This window comes from Amblyomma mixtum, chromosome 3 (genome assembly GCF_055824585.1).
Source record: "Amblyomma mixtum isolate Tamu chromosome 3, ASM5582458v1, whole genome shotgun sequence".
NCBI lineage: Eukaryota > Metazoa > Arthropoda > Arachnida > Ixodida > Ixodidae > Amblyomma > Amblyomma mixtum.
The window spans coordinates 430,300,884-430,321,500 of record NC_143014.1 but is presented as its reverse complement, the minus strand read 5'-3'; the positions used below and the strand labels follow the sequence as shown (position 1 = coordinate 430,321,500).

The 20,617-nt window shown below is 49.6% G+C and overlaps 1 protein-coding gene across 2 annotated transcripts in view; it reads left to right on the top strand.

Annotated features, from left to right (window-relative positions):
* Ptx1 (pituitary homeobox homolog Ptx1) overlaps positions 1 to 20,617 on the top strand; it is a 153,026-nt gene that overhangs the window by 56,101 nt on the left and 76,308 nt on the right. For both annotated transcript variants that reach the window (XM_089585043.1, XM_089585042.1), the window contains one exon: positions 13,825 to 14,111. In XM_089585043.1, coding sequence (XP_089441169.1) covers positions 13,825 to 14,111 — 287 coding nt within the window. The remainder of the gene's footprint in view (positions 1 to 13,824; positions 14,112 to 20,617) is intronic.

Here is a 20,617-nt window from a genome sequence, read left to right as displayed (position 1 = left end):
ATGTGCAATTGAGGAAGTTTTAGATTTAGACGAGCTTAACTGGATCGTATGTGGCAGGTAAACAATGCCAAGTCTCTTTTGCTAGCATTTAAAATGGTGACGCAATGGCCGAATAAATCCGCGACCATGTTCAGGGTTCTCCGCAGCGCAGAGCGCCGGGTTGTGGGCCCGATCATGACGTCATCGACGGCGGTGGTACATTTATAACGCAGAAACACTTGCTCCAAGGAAGAACACCAACGGCACCGAAGGAAAGCTCGCGAAGCGTTATTTGGCTGCATCAGAAGACGCACTGCAGAATGTGCTCGAAGGCAGCGGAAGTCTGAAATCTCACGTACAGTGACTTCATCATCTACCTTCTCCGCACAGCTTCGGTGCAGTGAGGAGAAGCCTGAAGATCATCGCGGCTTTAATTGGCGAATATGTCCGCATCCTAATTGCTAGCGCAAAGAAAAAAACTTGGCATGCTTTATCTACAGGCTTCATACATTCGAATCCTTGAATCTCGTCTAACACTCGAAGGACGTGTCTGGTTCCCTTTAGGGACTCGCACTTGAGAAGCAAATCGAAGAGTCGAAAAATAACTAGATCTGGCTGCGACAGAAGGCGACCTATATACGCTTATTTTGCCGTCGGCTGTGGTATTACCTGGTATTCGTTGTACACGTGCGTTTTCCGTTTGGATGTGGGTTTTCGTGCACACAAACATCTGATGGTAAGTGTCGTGGCACAAATCGTTCCTACTAACGGTTGCTGCACTGCGGACTAGTTGGCATTCTATATCGGTACGTAACAGGCGCGCTGCGATGTTTTGACTAGGAGCACGGGTGCCAAAGTTAAGGGGCAACTCCGGAGGAGTTCCGAAGATTTTAATTTGACTATCGCATTATACTTCTTGCACATCATTGTCTTAGTGACAATAAAATGTGCTTCGAAAGAATGTTACAAACAATAGTAAAACAGCAAAAGACCAGGGGACGGAAACATAAACTTGGTTTCGACGAGGTATGACGTCCCGAGAGACCGACATAAGACGTCACAAATACTGTCACAAAATCTCTGTCATGGCCGTCGACTGGGCAAACTGGCGACTGTGGCAGCTGCTATTAACATTTGTCTGAAATGAACAAAATAAGCTCGAAATTTTGCGCAGAACGAATACCGATGGGCGTGCAGCTCGTGACGTCACATAGGCAAGTCTTCCCGCAAAATTTATCCGGTGCAGGACAAAAAATGAAAATGTTTGCAGCCAGCACGCGGGCCACTTCATCATCATCATTTATTAACCCTTAAGGGTACCGTTAGGGACATTACATAAGGGAGGGGGGGAGGTGGTACAGGGGTGTTCAGCAGTCATACATGAATATATAAATATAGAAGGAATATAGAAATACAGAAAAATATAGAAAATATAAAATATACAATAGAAAAAAAAGTAGAACAAGAATAAAAAAAAACAAAAGTAACAAATTCAGATAATCACGTCATGACAGAGTGTAGCAGAAATATAAACAAAAACAAATTACAACATTGGAAGTAGAACAGGCTGGTCAGTTAGCAGGGCTTGGAAGCTTGCATAGGGTGCAGGAAAAAAAATTTATTTGTCGTTGAGATGGTCGATTAGGAGCTGCCTGAATCTGGAAGGATTAGTCTCAATGACAATGTGTTCGCAGTCCTCTCGTTCCACGTAAAATGCAACCAGAATATGAGCGCCCAGATTTTGGAACTAATCTCCCATTTACGTTTTTGCCGCACGGCCCGATAATTTAACTCGACATTCGTATTTTTATTCTGCGTCCTTCGTTGTATAAGCCCGTTGGCTCTATGCGGTGCGAGCTGCGCAATTTTATTTTCCTTTGTTTTTTTTCCTCTCACGCTAATTTATGCCGTTCGTTCCAGTAGCACGGGCAGGGACACTTAATTTTGTAATTTTTTTTACAGTACCATCATACTCCTTGTGCTTTAGCAAGGAAAGCTCTTAATTCGACCATTCATCTGTTAATTACTGCTACATGAGCTGAGCTCGTACAAAAAAAAAAAAATATTTAAACTCTGCTTCAGATTTGAACGCGCAGGGAAATCATAAATTAGACCGGTAAACGCCGAAACATATCACGCATAAAATAATGTACGCCGAAAAACAAAAACACGAAAGCTGCGTTCTGAGATAAACATCGCAAAAAAAACGCGTCTAATTCTCAAAAAAAAATAAAAACTTAAAAGTCGAACCACTGCCTATAACTGACATGTTGGATGCATTGCCGTGAAGATTTGCTCTGTAACACCATAATATTCCCCAGACACACTCCTGAACTGTGCTATAAAAATATTTTCAGGCAAGTATTAAGCTCGAAAGAGCCAAAATCGTGGGATCACAATATGCCAGGCGATTGCAGTAGGAATAGTGCCATGACCACTTCAAAATAAACATTCAGGTGGCAGTCGCTGCACCAACAGAAGACAGAACTTAACGTTGAAGTTCTTCAAAGCTATCATTCGCAGTCACACTGACATACATCAGAGAAAATATGTTTTTCAGCCCCATTTCCGCCCCAACGGTTGGCGGGTTTTTTAAGGAAAAGTACGCTTCGTCTTTCGAAGCTATCTTTTGAAAATGCAACGATAAATATGCGTTATGAAGCCAGACTACCCGAAGAGGCGCTCTATCCGCCGGATGTTTCCCTGAATAGCGTAAGCGTCTCGTGTAGTCTGTCAAGTCTGCTGCGAACGCTGTATTCCCTCGAAAATATTGCCGTTCAAACGATAGCAAGGTTCACATTGAAGACAGTCCTCAAACAGCACGATAAACGAACTGCGCACTGTAGCAGATGACTAGTACCGTCATTAAACGTGATTAAAGACATTTGTGGCGCTGGCAGATGCCGGCGGGCTTTACCGGAGGCAGCCAGGGGTATCGTCTACGGCGCCGTCTGCTACAGTGCGTGTTTATATTTCGTGCTCTTTCCATGGCGTTTGAGAACTGTTTTTAAAGCGCAGCTTTAATGGGTTAGCGACGCCTATTTCGCTGTGTCTGCACGAATGACCTTGAACAGGAGCAGCGGAGCTCCGTAAGTAACCACGTGACATACCACGTGACTCGCAGTAGCTGCAGCCGCTGCGGGGACCGCATGCGCGTTGCCTATCCAGTGTCTCGCTAAGGACGAAGCAAGTCAGCCGGAGCCGACGTCCTCGGGAGTGAGTACTACACGTATACGTCGGACCGAGTCGGATCATCCGGTCGACATTGCCAACCGTGCGAGGGATTTAGAAATCGATAGGGAGCGTAAATGCTCTAAACGGGCAGCCGAAACCGACGAAAAGCGGGAGCTTCGAAAGCAAAGGAAATGCGCATAACTCGCCAGCTGGGACAGTGGACATCTAAGTCGCGCTTTAAGCTACGTGGCGGTAGTGACATATGTGCGCTGCATGCGTTGGCGTTGACGACGTTGTGGCAGAAACACGGCACAGAAGCTATAGGCCATCGGCGTTCATTTTGGTCATTGGCGTTGGCGTCGACAGCGTTCTAGACTCCGATGATATGGAGGAAAGCAAGGGTGCATAACTGGCTCCCTGTTCCAGTGGACGCCTCAATCGCACTTTGAGGTACAGTCGCGGGCAAAAAATATTAGCAGAGATCATTGGCGATTAGGATTCGTATATCTCACCACGCGGCGCTGCGGTACGCAGACCTGCCTAACGGGCCGTTTCCATGTTTGCAGCGTAGGGGGGGGACGGCATGAAGTAAGCTTTATCACGCGTGCACCGCCCGAGCGTTGAAGTGCCGACCCTACATGACTGTGCTTGCGGCATTTATTTTGGTTCGGTTATTATGAGCTGAGATGGCTTTTTTTCTATTACTGTTTCTTTTTTATGTCCGCGATGGTCTATCAAAAAGAACTCGCGGGAACAATAGATGGTAACGCTGCTTTTAGCCAGTAACTTTGCTGTCCGTGGCAGTCCGCTGAACCCCCATTATACTGTAGAATGGGAACGGCCCGGCACTCTCGTTATCAGCCTCTTCGCCACCCGCAGCACCACGCGTTGTCATTTCGGCGCTCTGGTGTTCCGTCATGTGTGCTAATATTTTTTACTCGCGACTGTACAGTGGTGAGCAGCCTTGTCTAGAGCGCTTGAGCAGTGCGCACTTGGTAACAAAAACCGAAATTAGAGAGCAGCCCCTCATTACAGGGCAAAGTTTTCGTGCCTACTTTGTTTACGAGGCTATCTGGCGCTACTTCCGTGCAAGCGTTGCAGCTGGACCCTAGAGGCTGCCACAAAATCTGGATTTGTTTGCAAGGAAGTGCACCGCCCGAGCGCTCTAGACAAGGCTGCTCACCACTGTACGTGGCGGTGGTGAGAGATATATATGGGCTGAGTGCGTTAGTGCTGACAACGTTGTGTTAGACATTGTGTTAGACACGCGGCACTGCAGCAATAGGCCGCAGGGTGACTTCACGCTGGTTATGCTAGCGTGACTTTCGCCTGCATAACAAGGGTTACCTGAGCTAAGCCGCAGCCATTTTTTCAGGTAATGCTGTCTAGGCTCTCTAGTTTGAACGAGTGTATTAATGAGCAAATCTAGCGGACGAGGAATCATGTCGCATGCAATGTCGGACTACACGAGAAGCTTGCTCGATTCGGGGAAACACCCAGTGGACAGAACGCCTTTTGGGAGCATGGCTGCCTTCATACACACGTTTATCGTGGCGTTTTAAAAAGAAAACTTCGAAATGTCTATACTCTCTCACATTATTCTTCAAAGCAGTCGACAACTGGTAAAAAACAGCCACTTGCATAGGGGACTATGTGAGACGAGAAAAATATTTATGAAAGTTTTGCTTTCATGTGTTCTATTGGCCCTCGCTCCCGTTCTGTAGCCCCAGCCGGCAATCACCGCACGCCCTCGTAACGCGGTGTTATAAAAATAAATATCCTTCGAAATGGCGCTTCATACTTTTAGAACCTGTTCTAGGATGAATTTCATTGTCCTTATGAAGAGATGACATCGCTGGTGCACTGTAGGATCAGAAAACTGCTGTGAAAACTCTTGCTTCCCTAACATTCCTATGGGAGCCGTGCACACTTTTCACCGCCAAGCAAACCTGGGCACCATGAGCGGTGGCTCAATCACACTCACGGCCACTTGCACTCGCATCCGCTCAGTCACAGTCACACTCATGACCACTCATCATCATCATCACCATCATCATCATCATCAGCCTGATTACGCCCACTGCAGAGCAAAGGCCTCTCCCATGTCTCTCCAATTAACCCTGTCCTTTGCCAGTTGCGGCCACCGTATCCCCGCAAACTTCTTAATCTCATCCGGCCACCTAACTTTCTGCCGCCCGCTGCTACGCTTGCCTTCTCTTGGAATCCACTCTTAAGGACCGGCGGTTATCTTGCCTTCGCATTACATGCCCTGCCCAAGCCCACTTCTTCCTCTTGATTTCGAGTGGGATGTCATTAACCCGCGTTTGTTCCCTCACCCACTCCGCCGGTTTGTTACACCTATCATTTTTCTTTCTATAGCTCCCTGCGTTGTACTTACCTTAACTTAAGCTGAACCCTCTTTGTTAGCCTCCACGTTTCTACCCCATAGGTGAGTACCGGTAAGATGCAGCTGTTGTAAACTTTCATCTCGAGGGATACTGGTAAACTGCCATTCATGATCTGAGAGAACATGCCATATGCGCTCCACCTTATTCTTATCTTTCTAGTTATTTCCCTCTCATGATCCGGATTAGCGGTCACTACCTGCCCTAAGTAGACATATTCCTGTACTTCCAGCACCTCGCTACCAATTGCGAACTGCTGCTCCCTTGCTAGGCTGTTGAACATTAGTTTGGTTTTCTGCATGTTAATTCTTAGCCCCACCGTTCTGCTCTGCCTGTCTGACTGATTGACCATGCTTTGCAGTTCTTGTCCAGAGTGGCTTAGCAAGGCAATGTCATCAGCGAATCGCAGATTTCTTAGGTATTCTCCATTCACTCTTATCCCGAACTGTTCCCTATTTAGGCCTCGGTATACCTCTTGTAAACAGGGGGGTGAATAGCATTGGCGAGATCGTGTCTCCCTGACTGACACCCTTCCTTATTGGAATTTTATTGCTGACCTTATGAAGTATTATGGCAGCTGTGCAGTCGTTATAGTAATGTTCGAGTATTTTCACATGACTCTTCTACACACCCTGATTCCGCAATGCCTGCATGAATGCTGAGGTTTCAACTGAAACAAATGCTTTCTCGTAATCAATGAAGGCTATATATTGGGGTCGGTTATATTCTGCACATATCTCTATCACCTGATTGATAGTGTGAATATGATGTATTTTCGAGTATCCTTTACGAAAGCCTGCCTGATCATTTGGTTGATTGAAGTCTAAGGTTGTCCTGACTCTATTAGCGATTACCTTAGTAAAGACCTTGTAGACAACCGACTGTAAGCTGACCGGTCTATAATTTTTCAAGTCCTTGACGTCTCCTTTCTTAAGGATTAAGATAATGTTAGCGTTCTTCCAAGCCTTTGATACGCTCGAGGTCACAAGGCCTTGCGTACAGATGATGGCTATTTTTTCTAGCACAATCTCCCCTCTGTCCTTCAACAAATCTGCTGTTACTTGATCCTCACCAGCTGCTTGGCCGCTTTCCATTCCTCCTAAGGCTTTCTTTACTTCCTCTTTCGTTACCGGCGGGATGTCCCATTGCTGTGCTCTACTGCCTCTCTCATTAACGTTCTGATTGCATTGGGTACTGAATAGATTTGTGTAGAGCTCATCGGCTATTTGAACTATCTTTTCCATATTGATAATGGCATTGCCCTATTTGTCTCTTAACGCATACATCTGGTTTTTACCTATACCCAATTCCCTTTTCACCGCTTTCAGGCTACTTCCGCTCTTTAGGGCATGCTCGATTATCTCCATATTAAACTTCTTTATGCCGGCTACCTTGAGTTTATTTATTAACTTTCACAGCTCTGCTAGTTCTGTTCTCTCGGTAGAGTTAGACGCCCTCATGCTTTGGCGTTTCTTAATCAGATATTTCGTCGCCTGAGATAGCTTGCTGGTATCCTGTCGAACCATCCTACCGCCCACTTCTACGGCGCACTCCGTAACGATAGCTGTGAGATCATCTTTCAATGTTTGAACATTACGGTCGTCTTCCTGAGTTAAAGCGGAATATCTGTTCTGTAGCGATATCCTGATTTACTCTACTTTCTCTCTTACCGCTAACTCGTTAATTGGCCTCCGCTTCACTAGCTTTTTTCGTTCCCTCTTCACATCTTGAAATCATGACCACTCACTCACACTCATGTCCACTTGCACTGCAACCATTCACTCAAGCTCATGTCTGCTCACTGACATTCACGGTCACTCACTGTTTCCTTGCTTGCTGACAGCGGAGGGGCTGAGAGATTCACTGCCGCGGCCGACTGCGCTCGTGGCTCCCCTGGCAGAGCCTGGGTCGCACAGATGCGGTGGTGAGCCACCTGGGGCTCTGTCGGGCTCTCTGGAGAATTTCCGCAGTTTCCATGCTCAAAGAAAGTGGTCACTTATCACGCATCTTCCATGTCCCGAACAAATTTTACGCACGTGTGCTCCCGCGCTTGCTGCTGAGACGATGCGTGCTTGGTTGGCGTGAGCTAGAATGCTGAAAATATGACACATGTGTCTTTTGTCAACTGCACGAAAGTACCTGACAAGATTGCCTCTAAGTGACCCGACAAGTAAACAGTTCTTGGAACGCAACATCATGGCTCCTCGGCCGCCAATATCGTCAAATAACCTGCGCGGTCATAACTATGCACTGTAAACAATGGCGGAACAGGTTCAACAGAGTAAATTTATGGGGCAGACTTGGTGGCCCGCTTAGAAGATTTGGGGGGGGGGGGTCCGGTCGAATAAAAAAAGTGCTGAAAAATGAGAGCTCTCCAATGCAAAAACCCGGACAGAGAAAAAGCCTAAGCGTCCTCTTCAGTACTCGGGATCCGACCTTACGCTAGTTATTGCTGAGAAGTGTGCAGTCGTTGTATCAGCAGCAGGAATTGGAACTCTAAGTATGTGAGCCCAAGCCGTGTAGGAGGCGTGACAAGAAACATCTGCCTTTCTGCGAAATTTGATCAGAGGATATGACACAGCTGGCAGCTGCGAATTGCACCCGCCAAGGCCGTGCGCCTATGCCAACGATCTAAGGCGAACAGCAATGAAAGATGGCCGTTCCCGCGCCAGCGGAATCCTCTGCTTCGGTCGTCCAAAGACACCAGCGTTATGCCTTATGCTGTCTCCAACGCCCTTGGCAATGAATATTTGCTTCCGTCAGCGGTCAACAACATGAAAATAGCTATGCGGATACTGTGGTCGCGAAACACACGCCGCCACAAACTTCGCTGTCGCGTCCACCCGTCACTCCCATACGCTCGCCACTCACGTCCACTCGGAACCACTCACAGCCACTCTTCACTCACGTCCTCTCACCACTCATCTCTACTCACAATCATCTCTACTCACACTCGTCTCCACTTATACTCACATCCACTCACATTCATGACCACCCACACTCACATCCACTCATTCGCACTCACACTCACGTACACTCGCATTCACAGTCACAGACGTGAGTGTGAGTGAGGCGAAATTAGTGCACACATGAGTGAGTGTGCCGACCTATGCCGCCAAGTTTTTCCCCAGTCGTTCCAGCCGGCGACAATTGCGCCGCAGAATCTTCCTTACGTCAGAGGTCGGTGTTGGTCTATACATGTTGTCGCACAGACGGGGTTGGCCTAATGCGAGTTCATTGTTGTATTCGAAAGAATCTGAGCGAGAAAACACCACTTTCGTGTGCGGGCCCTAGCCCACGTTAATCACGAAAAAAAGTGCGGCGCTTCCTCGACTGTGCACAGCATATATTACGTGCGACCTTGTAGTTGACTGTGATCGTAGCCATGCCATTTTTTTTGTTCAACAGCTCAGAACAATGACTCCGCCTATAATAATCATTCACTTTATTTCCATTTCTTCCACGGCGTTACGACTGTTTTCTGCTGTACTGAAAATATTCGGTGGAGCAGCAAAAGCTCTTAAAACATAAGGCGTATGCGGTAGCCTTACGCTGGAAACGAAAGAAAAAAAATGGACAGGTGATCATCCGATGTGATGTGAGAAATCTGCTTTAAAAGTATTAGATTTACATTTCGTTTTTACACTGACCGCCTTCCCATTGCACCTTTGAATTTGCCTTCACCGTGGGCTTCTCTTCGATGGTGGGTAAAGCTTCCTGGAGTGTGGATGGATGACAGGTGGAGTTGGGTGGGTGGCGGGCAGAGGCTTGTAGGCAGGAGAGTTGTGCACCTCCGGACACCCACATTCCGGGTTAGCGGGTGCCGGAAGGGGCTACGATTGACGCACACGGCTTTTTTCGCCGACAGAGGACTATAGTGCTAACGCGGTATGAACACAGCAGTTAAAACCCCTCACAACGGTAACACGGACATGTTAAAATAAGATAGGCGTCAGCATTTTAATTAGAACTCTGACATTCTTCCAATAGATTTACCGTAATAAGGTTTTAGCCACCGCGGATGACATTACACGCAGTTTTCCAGCAAAGAGTTTCACGTGGCTCATATGCCAGCAGCAGCAGGCCAGAAATTTAACGAGAGGTTTGGCTCGTGCTTTTTTTCGTATCGACCAGAGTTGCCGACCCTTGAATCCACCTCTTCATGCACCTCTTGTAGCCTCTTCACGACCTCGAGACAGACTGCCTGCTCGAGATCGTCGCTCCCGTCTGGCCGTCGGGGCTTTAGCTTGCCTCCGTCTCACTCAACTTTGTCGTGATTTCGCTCTCCATAGCGATCCTGCGCTGTGGTTCGTTTGAGGCCGGAAAAGAAAGCGCAAGCGCAGAGTCAACAAAGACACGTCACAGAGCCAAAGTGGCGGTCCGAAGCAAAGAATCGCGAGAGGAAAGGCAGGCTTTAGACGGAGTGTGCGCAAAGAGAGAGTGCGCTTGGGAATGAGAGCGAAGGAGCGCAGAGAAGAACAAGGAAAACGTGGGCAGCTGGAACCGGGGTCCTGCCATCAATACTTCGGCTAGCACACGCCGCGGCCCGTGCGGGCAGAGAGGGGGAGAAAAAGACGAAGCCGGACAAGCGGAGTAGCGGCGGCGTGGCAGTCGCGAGGAGGGCGTGCGCGCTGTGCGCGCTGTGCGCGCGCTCGTCGCGCCGCCCCTTAAGCCCGCACCATAAAGTTCCATTAGGAACTGATGGGGACAACTGGACCTATGGGGAAATAGAGCTAACAGATTGACGATTGCCCACGCCGCTTCTTCGCCGACCGGCCGCCGGGCAATAACCATCGCTGTCCGTTTATGGGGGCAGCCGGTCCCTGCGCTCGGGTGCTTCCTTTCCAGCCCGTGTTTGCCTGCAGGAACGCTGCTTTCGTGGAGGAGGGAGGTCGAGTCGGAGGGGGGCGGTGCGTTCAGGCCGAACACAACAATGGCCGCCGCCAACCTCTGCGGCAACGGCCGGGGCGGATGGAGGACAACGATCAGTATATTTAGTGGCCCGAGAAACCGAGACGAAAGCACACGCAGCGCCCCCGTTGCGGCGGCGCAGCGCGAGCCCCGTGGGCGTACTGCAGCAAACTGGACGCGACTCGCTGCTCGTTCTAAGGCCTCTTTTTTCTCTATCATTCGGTCCCTTCTCGGCGTAAGTTGTGGATGTCCGGTTTACTGTCAAAAGGCCTCGTGACGTGCCCGAATGAGTGGAGAACCATTTTTGTTGCTGTATTTTCTTTTGCTGCGTGACACACGACCGCGCAGTTTGTTGCCTCCATGTTTAGGTGATTATCAGAGATGTTTGAACCAAACAGTAGTGAACAATAGCGATATTTGCTTAGTGCACCAATAAAATGAAGTATCATTTTATCGCTACTTCCAATACTCTCCATCGCTTGAAGGCCTAACAGAGCGGATGGTTGGGTACAGACAAAAGTATCCACTAGATCAGGGGTTCTCAAACTGGGTTCCGCGGAACACAGGGGTCCCGCGGGCTGTCTTCTTGTGTTCCGCTAGAGTTCCTGTATATACAGCATATACAGTAACTCTATGTTCCGCGAGAACCCTCACGTTCCCTGACCCGGCAGCTGATATGAGACTGGCTCTGAGTGCAGCTGAGCCACGCTTTGACTTGCTCTTAAAAGGGAAGCAGTACCACCCATCACATTAGTATTTGTATTAATGTGTACAATAAACATTTAACCTCTGCAACTTTCCCTTTGCAAAAATGCACTCGACAACATTGCTGGTAAGTGAAAGCGGGGGGGGGTTCCTGAAACTCATTGAAGGCTTTTGGGGTTCCTCCAAGCAAAAAAGTTTGAGAACCCCTGCACTAGATCTAGGTACGAATTATCAAGCATCGTTAACAGCGACGAGGAAAGCAGCAAAATGGTTATAGTTTTCTGTTTGTCTTGGCATGACGGTGCCACCATAAAATATTATCTCGAATGACGGCGGGCCAATTTTCAAGAGGTGGCCGGTCACAAGTACGACGGTGAAAGGAGCAGGTTGTTACAAGAGAATAGAACTAGAATGAAATATTTTATAAAAAGGTGTCAGTGAACATACTAGAGCCATGAGGTATGCTTAAACGAGAGTTAGTCTGCACCGAGCATGATCAAATCTTTCCCCACCCCCATCCTTTTTATATTACACTCCTTCTGGCTACAATTGTTTCGGTGGTTTAATAGCATTGAAATTTATTACCCTACTGTTATTAAACGCATTTTTAAATTAGAGCAATGAAGGGCTGTCGAGGAAGGCATCCAAATTCATAACCTTGTATAGTATAAGAAGGCGCAGTCATGAGTCTCGCAATAATGCGCGTGATATGAACCTTAAGATTTGTATACGGCACATGCATTCCCTCCGTACTCTTATTTTAGGTGCACTTTTCCATATCCTAACGATAAAAGAATTCATGGCCATCTGTGGCACAGCTTCACCAGTGGTTTGTGAAGTAAGGCGAACAGCTGCTTTTCTCGCCGCAAGCAATTAGAGAAACTGACACACATCAGCAGTCCACATGACATGACATCCACATACATAAGGTCCACTAAGCCAGAGCAAGGCGCGTTCGAGTAACGTTGACGACCTCCCCACCCGTGCCTACTCATCGGCAGTTCTCGTCTGCTGGGCCGCGTTAAGTGTATTTGGCGTTCAGATAATAGGAACAAGGTCGCGGAATCGAATACCGGCGGCGGCGGCCTCATTTCGATGGAGACGGAATGTAAAAAACGCTCCTGTGCTGTCCGACGTCAGCGCACGTGGAGCTGGTCGAAATTTAACGGGAGTATTCATACGGCGTCTCTCTCGGCTCTCATGCAGCTTTGGAACGTTTAACTCTGCGTACCACAGATTGCATAGATGAATGCCACTGCTGTCAGCTGTGAAAAGACCTTGGCGCATAGACGTAGTCTCACGTTGCGACTCTGTCCTGCGCACGCCACAGCTGTCTTTGCAGCTAAAAATTTTGTGTATTGGAGTGACGTCTTCTCATGTCAGACTTGTCTTCCGCTGCGCCAAACATTACTACGCTAGTGCCACCGGTGGCCTCTGCCACAATGCACACACTGTGGTATGCACGTGGACCTATACCGCATGGTATGGGTCTCCCAAAACAACACATAAATAGAAAGGATAAAAACGAAGCTGACGATTGAGCGGCGGGAGGAAATGCTGTCTAGCTCAGACTCGAAAGTTCAGCAGGAGCTGACCGAAAGGACTTGAGCGACTGCAAGATCCAATGGACTCCTGAAATAGTGAGACCGACCACCAATTTTAGTTAGAATTAAAATGTTTTCATCATCATCCTCTTCTTTTTGTTTCCCTGCTCGAGCACATGATGTTTGTCTTGGGGTGGAAGGTACATATTTGCGATGAGTCAAGTTTTATACACATAAGCGACCGCGGCTATAACGCGCCGAGCACAATATCGGCAATGCTTTTTTGTAACTTTCATATAAAAAAGAAGGCGGGTTAGCATGGCTCTTCAATACAAAACTACTCACCAGAGGGGGGGGGGGTGCCTACGTTCTACCTGGCTTGTTAGGTCCAACACTTGCTGACACCTAATGGAGGGAAAGAAAAGAAAACGGCAGAAACATGAAGAAAAAAGGAGGGGGGGGGGGCGGGGAGAACAAGAGGTGTTTGTTCTTTCTATATTCTCTTCCTTTTCCATTGAGGCCTAAGAGCCACTTCACCGAAATAAACACATGCTCAATAATTCACTTTTTTTCGTCCTTGTCTTCCTACGCCTTTGAAGCACGTGCAGAAGCACACTTAGGAATTCAGTATTCCCCCTTACGTGCACCACCAAAGCAGTCATACGCGCTGCAAAATACGGAGATTAAATTCTAACTGCGTACTTTCAGCTGTTGATTAAAAAAGCATGCCTCACGGCCACAGCCCGTGCACACGAACAGCGCATATTTTGTCATTCCGTCGCGGCGGTGGGTATAACATGGGCTGAAGGCTACATGTGGTAGTCTGTTAGTTAAATCAATGGCCGCCAGTCCCTCTTTTTTCCGCTTCGTTTCCGCGTAGCTTGATTGAGCATGTCACGTTCAAGGCTGTGTCTCTGGTCTGGTGCGAAAATTCGCCTTTTGCTGCACGGATGCGAATGAAAAGCTGCCTTTCACGTATCTATGCCAGGGCTGCTATCGGGCGCTGGCAGCCACTGCGCGCGGGTGCAGTGCGCCACCCCTTTGCGCCCATGACACGCAGAAGAAGGCGGCACGTTACAGCAGTGGCGTTGGCGTTTTTCTCGCAGACTCGATATCGACGTCCACCGTGCTACCCGACAAGGCGGCCGGCAGCAACGGCGTCGACGGCGGCGGCGGCCACAACGGCGCCGGCGGCGGAGGGGGCGGCGGAGGCGTGTCTTCGGAGGCCGACGAGGACCCCAAGAAGAAGAAGCGGCAGCGGCGCCAGCGCACGCACTTCACGTCGCAGCAGCTGCAGGAGCTGGAAGCGACCTTCGCGAGGAACCGCTACCCGGACATGTCCACGCGGGAGGAGATCGCCATGTGGACCAACCTCACCGAGGCCAGGGTCCGGGTGAGTTGCGCCCCCACTCGTTACCCTCACTCTTCTGAAGCTATAGGGGCAGTCATCGGGCTCGTCTGCGCGAACAGCTTGAAGCCCGTTCATCGATCCCTGCTCCCTCAGCGCACGCGGCGGAGAATTCACGGTTTATAGCTGAGCCAGGATATGAAGCGGCGAAGAGCAGGCGCAAGGGCAAGAGTTACAGAACCTTCCGTTGTCTGGACCCCGCAGGATTGTCGTGCCGTGCTGTTTTCGCCCTTCGCTTTTATTTGCGCGGTACAGTTTAGCAAGCACGTTAGCGCAAATCTTACTCAGGTTTCTGTGGCGTTGGGTTTGATATCACCCACAACGCGCCCGCTTGAGCTCTTCGCCGCGCAAGGCCAAAGTTTATTTACGTTCTTGGACCTCAGATTGCTACATGATGAAAACGAACTGTCCACACTTCCTGTCGTGCACAAATAATAGGATGCCGGCTGGGATGTAGCGTTCACACGCAGCAAACTGCAAGCGCCATATGTGCACGATCGCGTTATTCTCAGCCTTAGGCGTGAGTTCGGACCGTGTAGCACCCATACACTACAGTCACCGTGCGCCTGTTGTGCAGAAAGCCTCGCTTTACAGCCGACACTTCGCCAAGACAGTTTGGCCGTGGATGCGTCCCACCAAACGAACGACGGCTGCAAAGTGTTTCTGTATGCACGGTTAACCAATCCAGATGAGAGTCGTTTGTCCTTCCTGAAGCTGGCACCAGGACAGTTCTGCGCTCTAAGAAAGAGTCTGCGGTTTTGGCGCGGGTTGAATGTGCCGACGGCACAATCAGTCCACGCCCTCCGTGGCAGCACATGGGATAGATGTGTTACGGCGGGCGACGAAACGTGACGGCTATCTGCGCCAGAATGAGTTCACTGCTTTGGCGCCGTCCTCTTCATGCGACCTGTCATCGCTATCGTCAACGTTACGGCGCAAAACGTTGTAATCAGTTTCAACTGAAAACAGTCTCCGACAGTACTGTTAGCATGCCTTCTCGGATAAGTCATGCATCATTCAACACCAAACGCGGCAGTCCAGTAATATTTGCATTAGTACTTAAGAGAGCGTTTAATGACAGCCACCGTTCCCTACATTCTGCCTCAGTCATGTCAGAGGGTTGATCAAAAGCCCCCACTTCACAGGGTTTAAGTTGAGCCCTATAGTGAGGCATTTGCGAATCCTCTAAAGCTCAAAATCTGTGCAGGGAGAGGAAGATTGTCATCCTCACTCCAGAGGGCATTCGTAGCTTCTTAGGCACCTCAAGTGCCTTACTATATTGCTCAAAAGCAGACGCTGTGGCCTGGTGCTTTTTGAGGAAACCTTTACATGCATTGCAATACATTCCCTTGCGGTCGTACAAACCACACTCAATATTTTCAAGCTTTCTACGATGCGATATTTTTGGTTCAGTCTTTCATGACTTTTATATCGGAAATGTGCATAGTGTGTAGGTTGGCAGCTCAGTGACACGCGCTTTTAGTGCATTTGGCTTGCGCGAAGATCTGACTGTTCGTATAGTGTGCCAAAATCAGATTGTCGTCTTTGAAAGACTGAAAAATGTTAGTGTTTTGCAATGTTGTGACGTTTTTCGCACCCCTAAGAATCATTTTTCGATTACTTTGCAACGTTTTTTCAATTTCGTTTGACCACCATCGCTTCCACTGGAAAACCGCTCTAGAAGTGTTGATCTCATGATTATACAGGGCCTGTTCTGAAAGTAGTAGGACTCATTTTATTTTGTAAAATTTATTCAAGATAATAGTACAAACGATTAGAATTTTTCAAAGTAGCCCCCTTCCGCACCTATACGCTGCTGCCGATGAGTTTTCCAGTTTTCGTACGCCTCCAGGAACGCCTGGACCGGAATGCTGTTTAGCTTCCTCATCATGACCTTTTGAACCACCTCTACCGATCCGTGATGCTTCCCCTTGAGCGTCGATTTTATTCTCGGGAATAGAAAAAAGTGTGGCGGGGCCAAGTCTGGGCTGTAGCGGGCCTGAGGTAGCGTTGCCGCCTTGTGCTGAGCAAAAAATCAGGGTCCTCATTCACATGATGAAGAAGATCCTGGCAGATCGCTTTCCGGTTGGCCTTTTGCTCCTCTGACAACACTCCCGGCACCAACTTCGCGAACACTTTCCTCATGGCTAAGTTTTCTGTCACGATCTCAAAAACTTGGGTTTGAGGAATGCTCATGTCATCAGCAATCATTCTGATACTCATCCTGCGATCACAGTTCAGTAAACGTTTCACTCGCTACACATTTTCGTTGGCCTTGCTGGTTGAAGGGCGTCCAGAGCGGTCGACGTCTTCCACTCTTTAATGACCTTCTCGGAACCGCTTGTTCCACACAAAAAACACCTGATCTACCCATGGCAGCATCACCGTAGGCCTCCTTAATCATGTCGTGAGTCTCTTTGCCCATTTTACCAAGATTTACACAAATTTTATCGCGTATCGCTGATCCAGTAAACGCTCCATGATTCTGCGTGACGAGACGTTTCGACAAGGCTTCACGGTACAAGTGACCTACTCTCTTTAACGGCCGAGAGCCGACTGCCGATTTTCCCCAGCAATCCCAATATCCCCCTTCAACGATCCTGCACGCGCAGACCGCCTCTCGTCCGCCCGTCCGCCCAGGAAAAAAAACAGTCCTACTACTTTCAGAAGACCCTGTATATGCGTGGGTGCTTGCGAGAATGCACGGAGCATCCCGCCACTCAGTTTGGCAGGTGTTCGATGGGGGTTGTTTATGGAATCCCCCTGACATGCGGAAGAGTACGCATAGGCCAAACGGGCCGTTGTATAAACCAACGACTGGGGGAACACCAGCTTTCAATGAAGAACGGTAAAGGGTCCAATTTGTCCTTACATTATGGCGCATGCTCTTTGTCTACGCCTGGTAAGCCATGCCGGCCTTTGCTGGCTAGAAGCAAAATCTGGAGGCGCAGTCTTGACCACACGGCACGTGAGCTGGCAGAGGCTTTCTTCATTGAGGGCAAAGTTCATAACTGCGTAAGTAATGAATCAATCAAATTGTATAAAAAAGAAAAAAAGGTTGCTGCCATGTGCGCTTCAGGCGATGATTTGGCATGCGAAAAGTTATAAATATGCTTTTTTCTGAATAATGTCAGTCGCGAGTGTGCGCCCGTCCTTGTGCTCTTCTTGTCCGTGTCTTTTGTTTTTTTTTTTTTTTGGGGGGGGGCATTTTCCTTGCTTGATTATATAGCACGTTCATACAACTAGAATGGTGTGATGAATTAATACATGAAATGCATTAAACACAGGATGTGACCTGAATGTCTGCTGCAAAAGGCACATATGCACAGCACTAAATCCGGATGGTCCTCCTATTTCCGATATAAACAATATAATCCGCTGGGAGTCGATGTCGGAATATATTCTGTACCTCCACTCCTTTTTCTGCATTGCGAGCCTAGTTGCGCATAAACATCGCAGCAGGAATCGGGCTTCCGTCGTCTAATATGCGTATGAACAGGTGTTCTGACAGATCGAGTTTCATCACGCAGACTGACCGACCAGGCGCGCAGCCGTTTGATAGACAGACGGCATGGCGCAAAAACAAATAGAAGACGAAGCTGGGCAGCCCGGCGCTTTGTCGCCCTCTCCGCTTCGCTGCATGCGACGTCGGGCGCCGGCGTTACGGACGTGCGCGTACCGGCAGGGCACGCGCGGGCGCCCGCCCCGAAATTCGCGCCGCACATCGGGGCGGCCGCGTCGACGTGGCGGCCCCCAGGCGCCGCGGGAGACGCGGGAGGCCGCTGTCATCGCCGACGGCGCTGGCGCGGAACGCCGCGCGTATACGTCTTCCCTGCCTGGCGCCCCGCGGGGCCATACTGCAGGGTCGGATGACGCCGCAGTCGTCGCTGACTGATGGCGACTCCCGGCCGTGCCCGCCTGCCGGTCGCCGGAGTTGCGTGCAGCGCCCGCGGGAAGCGCCGTCGTCCGGCTTGACGACGCGACATATCCTGACGTGTTTTTAGTTCTCACCGGACGCCTCCTGCACCCAAAGCCCTCTTCTATCGAGAATGATACCCACGGCTCCGAAGGAGCGCCGCCGTATGCGTCCTCTTTGCCTGCACAGATGAAGCTGCGGCCTCTGCAGTGCTCCGCAGGCTGCACGTAATTTTACAGACGAGGCGAGTATACGCCCGGTGGCGAGCGAACAGCTCGACGTGTCCGTTCCTCAGGCAGCGACAGGGGCTGAAAGAGCACGGCGCAACCTATTTTTGCTCTTGGTGCGTCGGGACGCGCGTCAGGGCGGAGAAATGATATGTGACGTGCCGTTTGCCGAGCGCACGTGGCGCGCGGTAGACGGCCGCGTGGCCGCTGGGAGCGCGGACTCGCCCTGGCTGTCGCCGCGGCCCAGAGAGATGAGAACGCTCTGCTGGCGCGTGGGCGGCTATGAATTTCGCTTCCGGAGCAGCGGAGAAAGGATGGACGCTGCGGTAGAAAGCATTTACTGCGGAGAACCGCGAACCGTCCGGCTGTGCCTTGTTCTGCGCTCCGTTGCCAAATCTGAACTTTAGCAGATGAACCCCCACCACTGACAGCCTCATAAAGATGTCTTCGGGGCTATAATTCGGATCGCATGATGACTTTGAAGAGCGTCTGACTACTTCAAGGAGTAACTGGTGAGGTCAAGGTGTCCTTGGCGAGGCGGTCCTCTGCCTACTTATACCCAAGTCAGAATACTCAGCTTTACTGGAATCTTTAGAATTTTTGCAATTAGGTGTCATGCAAGGTGTTCGTGCTGCTCACGTGTGTTGGATTAGTCGTGGTCGCGAACTAAAACTCCGCGCATCGAGAGATAAAAAAAAAAATTCGAGGGGAGGCACTTTGGTGATCTAAAGTGCGATGAGGCGAAAGCACTTTGCCGCAACGCTCTCCAGCGTCCTACGCTAAGCAAAGAGAACTGCATATCCGTTGTCAGGAAGTTGGCGTAGCATAGTGCAATAAAGAAAAAAAAAAGTCGGCGTAGCATACTGGTTAGCACGCTTGGCTATGGAACGGAAGGATGTTGGTTCGATTCTCGCCGTGCGCAAGGTTTTAGAATTTTTTTTTTCTGGACTTTCACTTCAGATGTAACGGACGGACGGAAGGACAGACAGAGTCATGGCCGCGAGTATAAGCCATTAAAGGTTTTCGCCTTAAAATGGGGCAACTGACTATGGGGCGACACAAGCATTAACAGCTGCCGAATCCTAAACGAGAAGCATGTTCACTGGGAAGCTTGATCGGCTGCTCTAACTAGCGTCCAGTATGCGTCATCATCCCCTCGTTTTCTAGCCGTTACAATAACAGCACCCACTAGGCAATGAGAGCCAACTATCTATCAGCGTGAATACAGATGAATGCTCGGACTACATGGCGATGATGGCTGCAGCTCTCCTGCGCTGGCATTTGCGCATTAGACTGGTATTGCATCGCTGGTAGTGGCGACACAGCACCAGCCTATTAGCCGCTCACCAGCGCGTCTGCTGCATAGTGGAAGGTTAGCTCTTTGCACTCACGGTGAAATTAATACCGCCGTGGTGGTAACTCTTGACTCCACAATTCACAACATTTTGACTAGAGGTACTACGCCAAATAGACTCTTCACCAGAGCGGTGAGCTGTTAAGTCGTGTACGTCGCGTTATGTCACCGTGGTCAAAACCATGCCTTTTGTGCACGTCGGAGGCGCACATTCAGGCTTCGCCGAGCCAGAGCTAGCTGATCCCTGTTGGGGCGTCCTTGGGCGGCGCAACTTTTGCGAGATCGTTATCACACGCTATCAGGAGCGACGCTCGAATGTAGGCGAAATGCGTGGGGAGTGAGCTTTCTCGCAAGTAACGATGTGACTATAACTGCAAAGCTTTGGCGAACGTCCTCTGCTCTCGCTATATTCGTAATTAGCTTTTCGTCGACGAAGAAAGCGCGTTTCCTTCGCGGCTAAACCGGTACAATCATAAACGTGCGTCTGTTGCCACCTTTCCGTGAATCGCTGTTGCCATGGGCCTGCAGGCACGGTTCCTACGCTCCACCACTTCAGAGGTTACGCAGTACGACGCAGTATGCAACTAAAGCCATCAGGGCGAAGTCGCTGCAGATGTGTAGGGGATAAAAGTTCTCTCAGGACATCGGAGAGACCTTTTACCAGCGTGTAGCTGCTCTAATTTCACGCAGCCGGAACGAACAGAGTGTGGAAGAAGTTCCTAACTGGCACCAGCTTATTGATGCACCCTCTAAGAGAAGCATTTCGGTCACCACCAACGCCCAGTGGTGGCGCAGCACCTTTGAAATGCGTGGAAGCACGTGTAGGCAATTGGGTATCTGGTCGAACTTTAAAGAGGGCCCTGCTGCGTAGCGGAGAGTGGTAAGGTGACTGCAGATTTAAGGGCGCTACCTCGAAGTAGACGTCGTTTGGGTGCGGTCCATACTTGGTGGAGAACTCGCGCGTGGAATAAAGGTGGAAACATCCGTCTTTGTA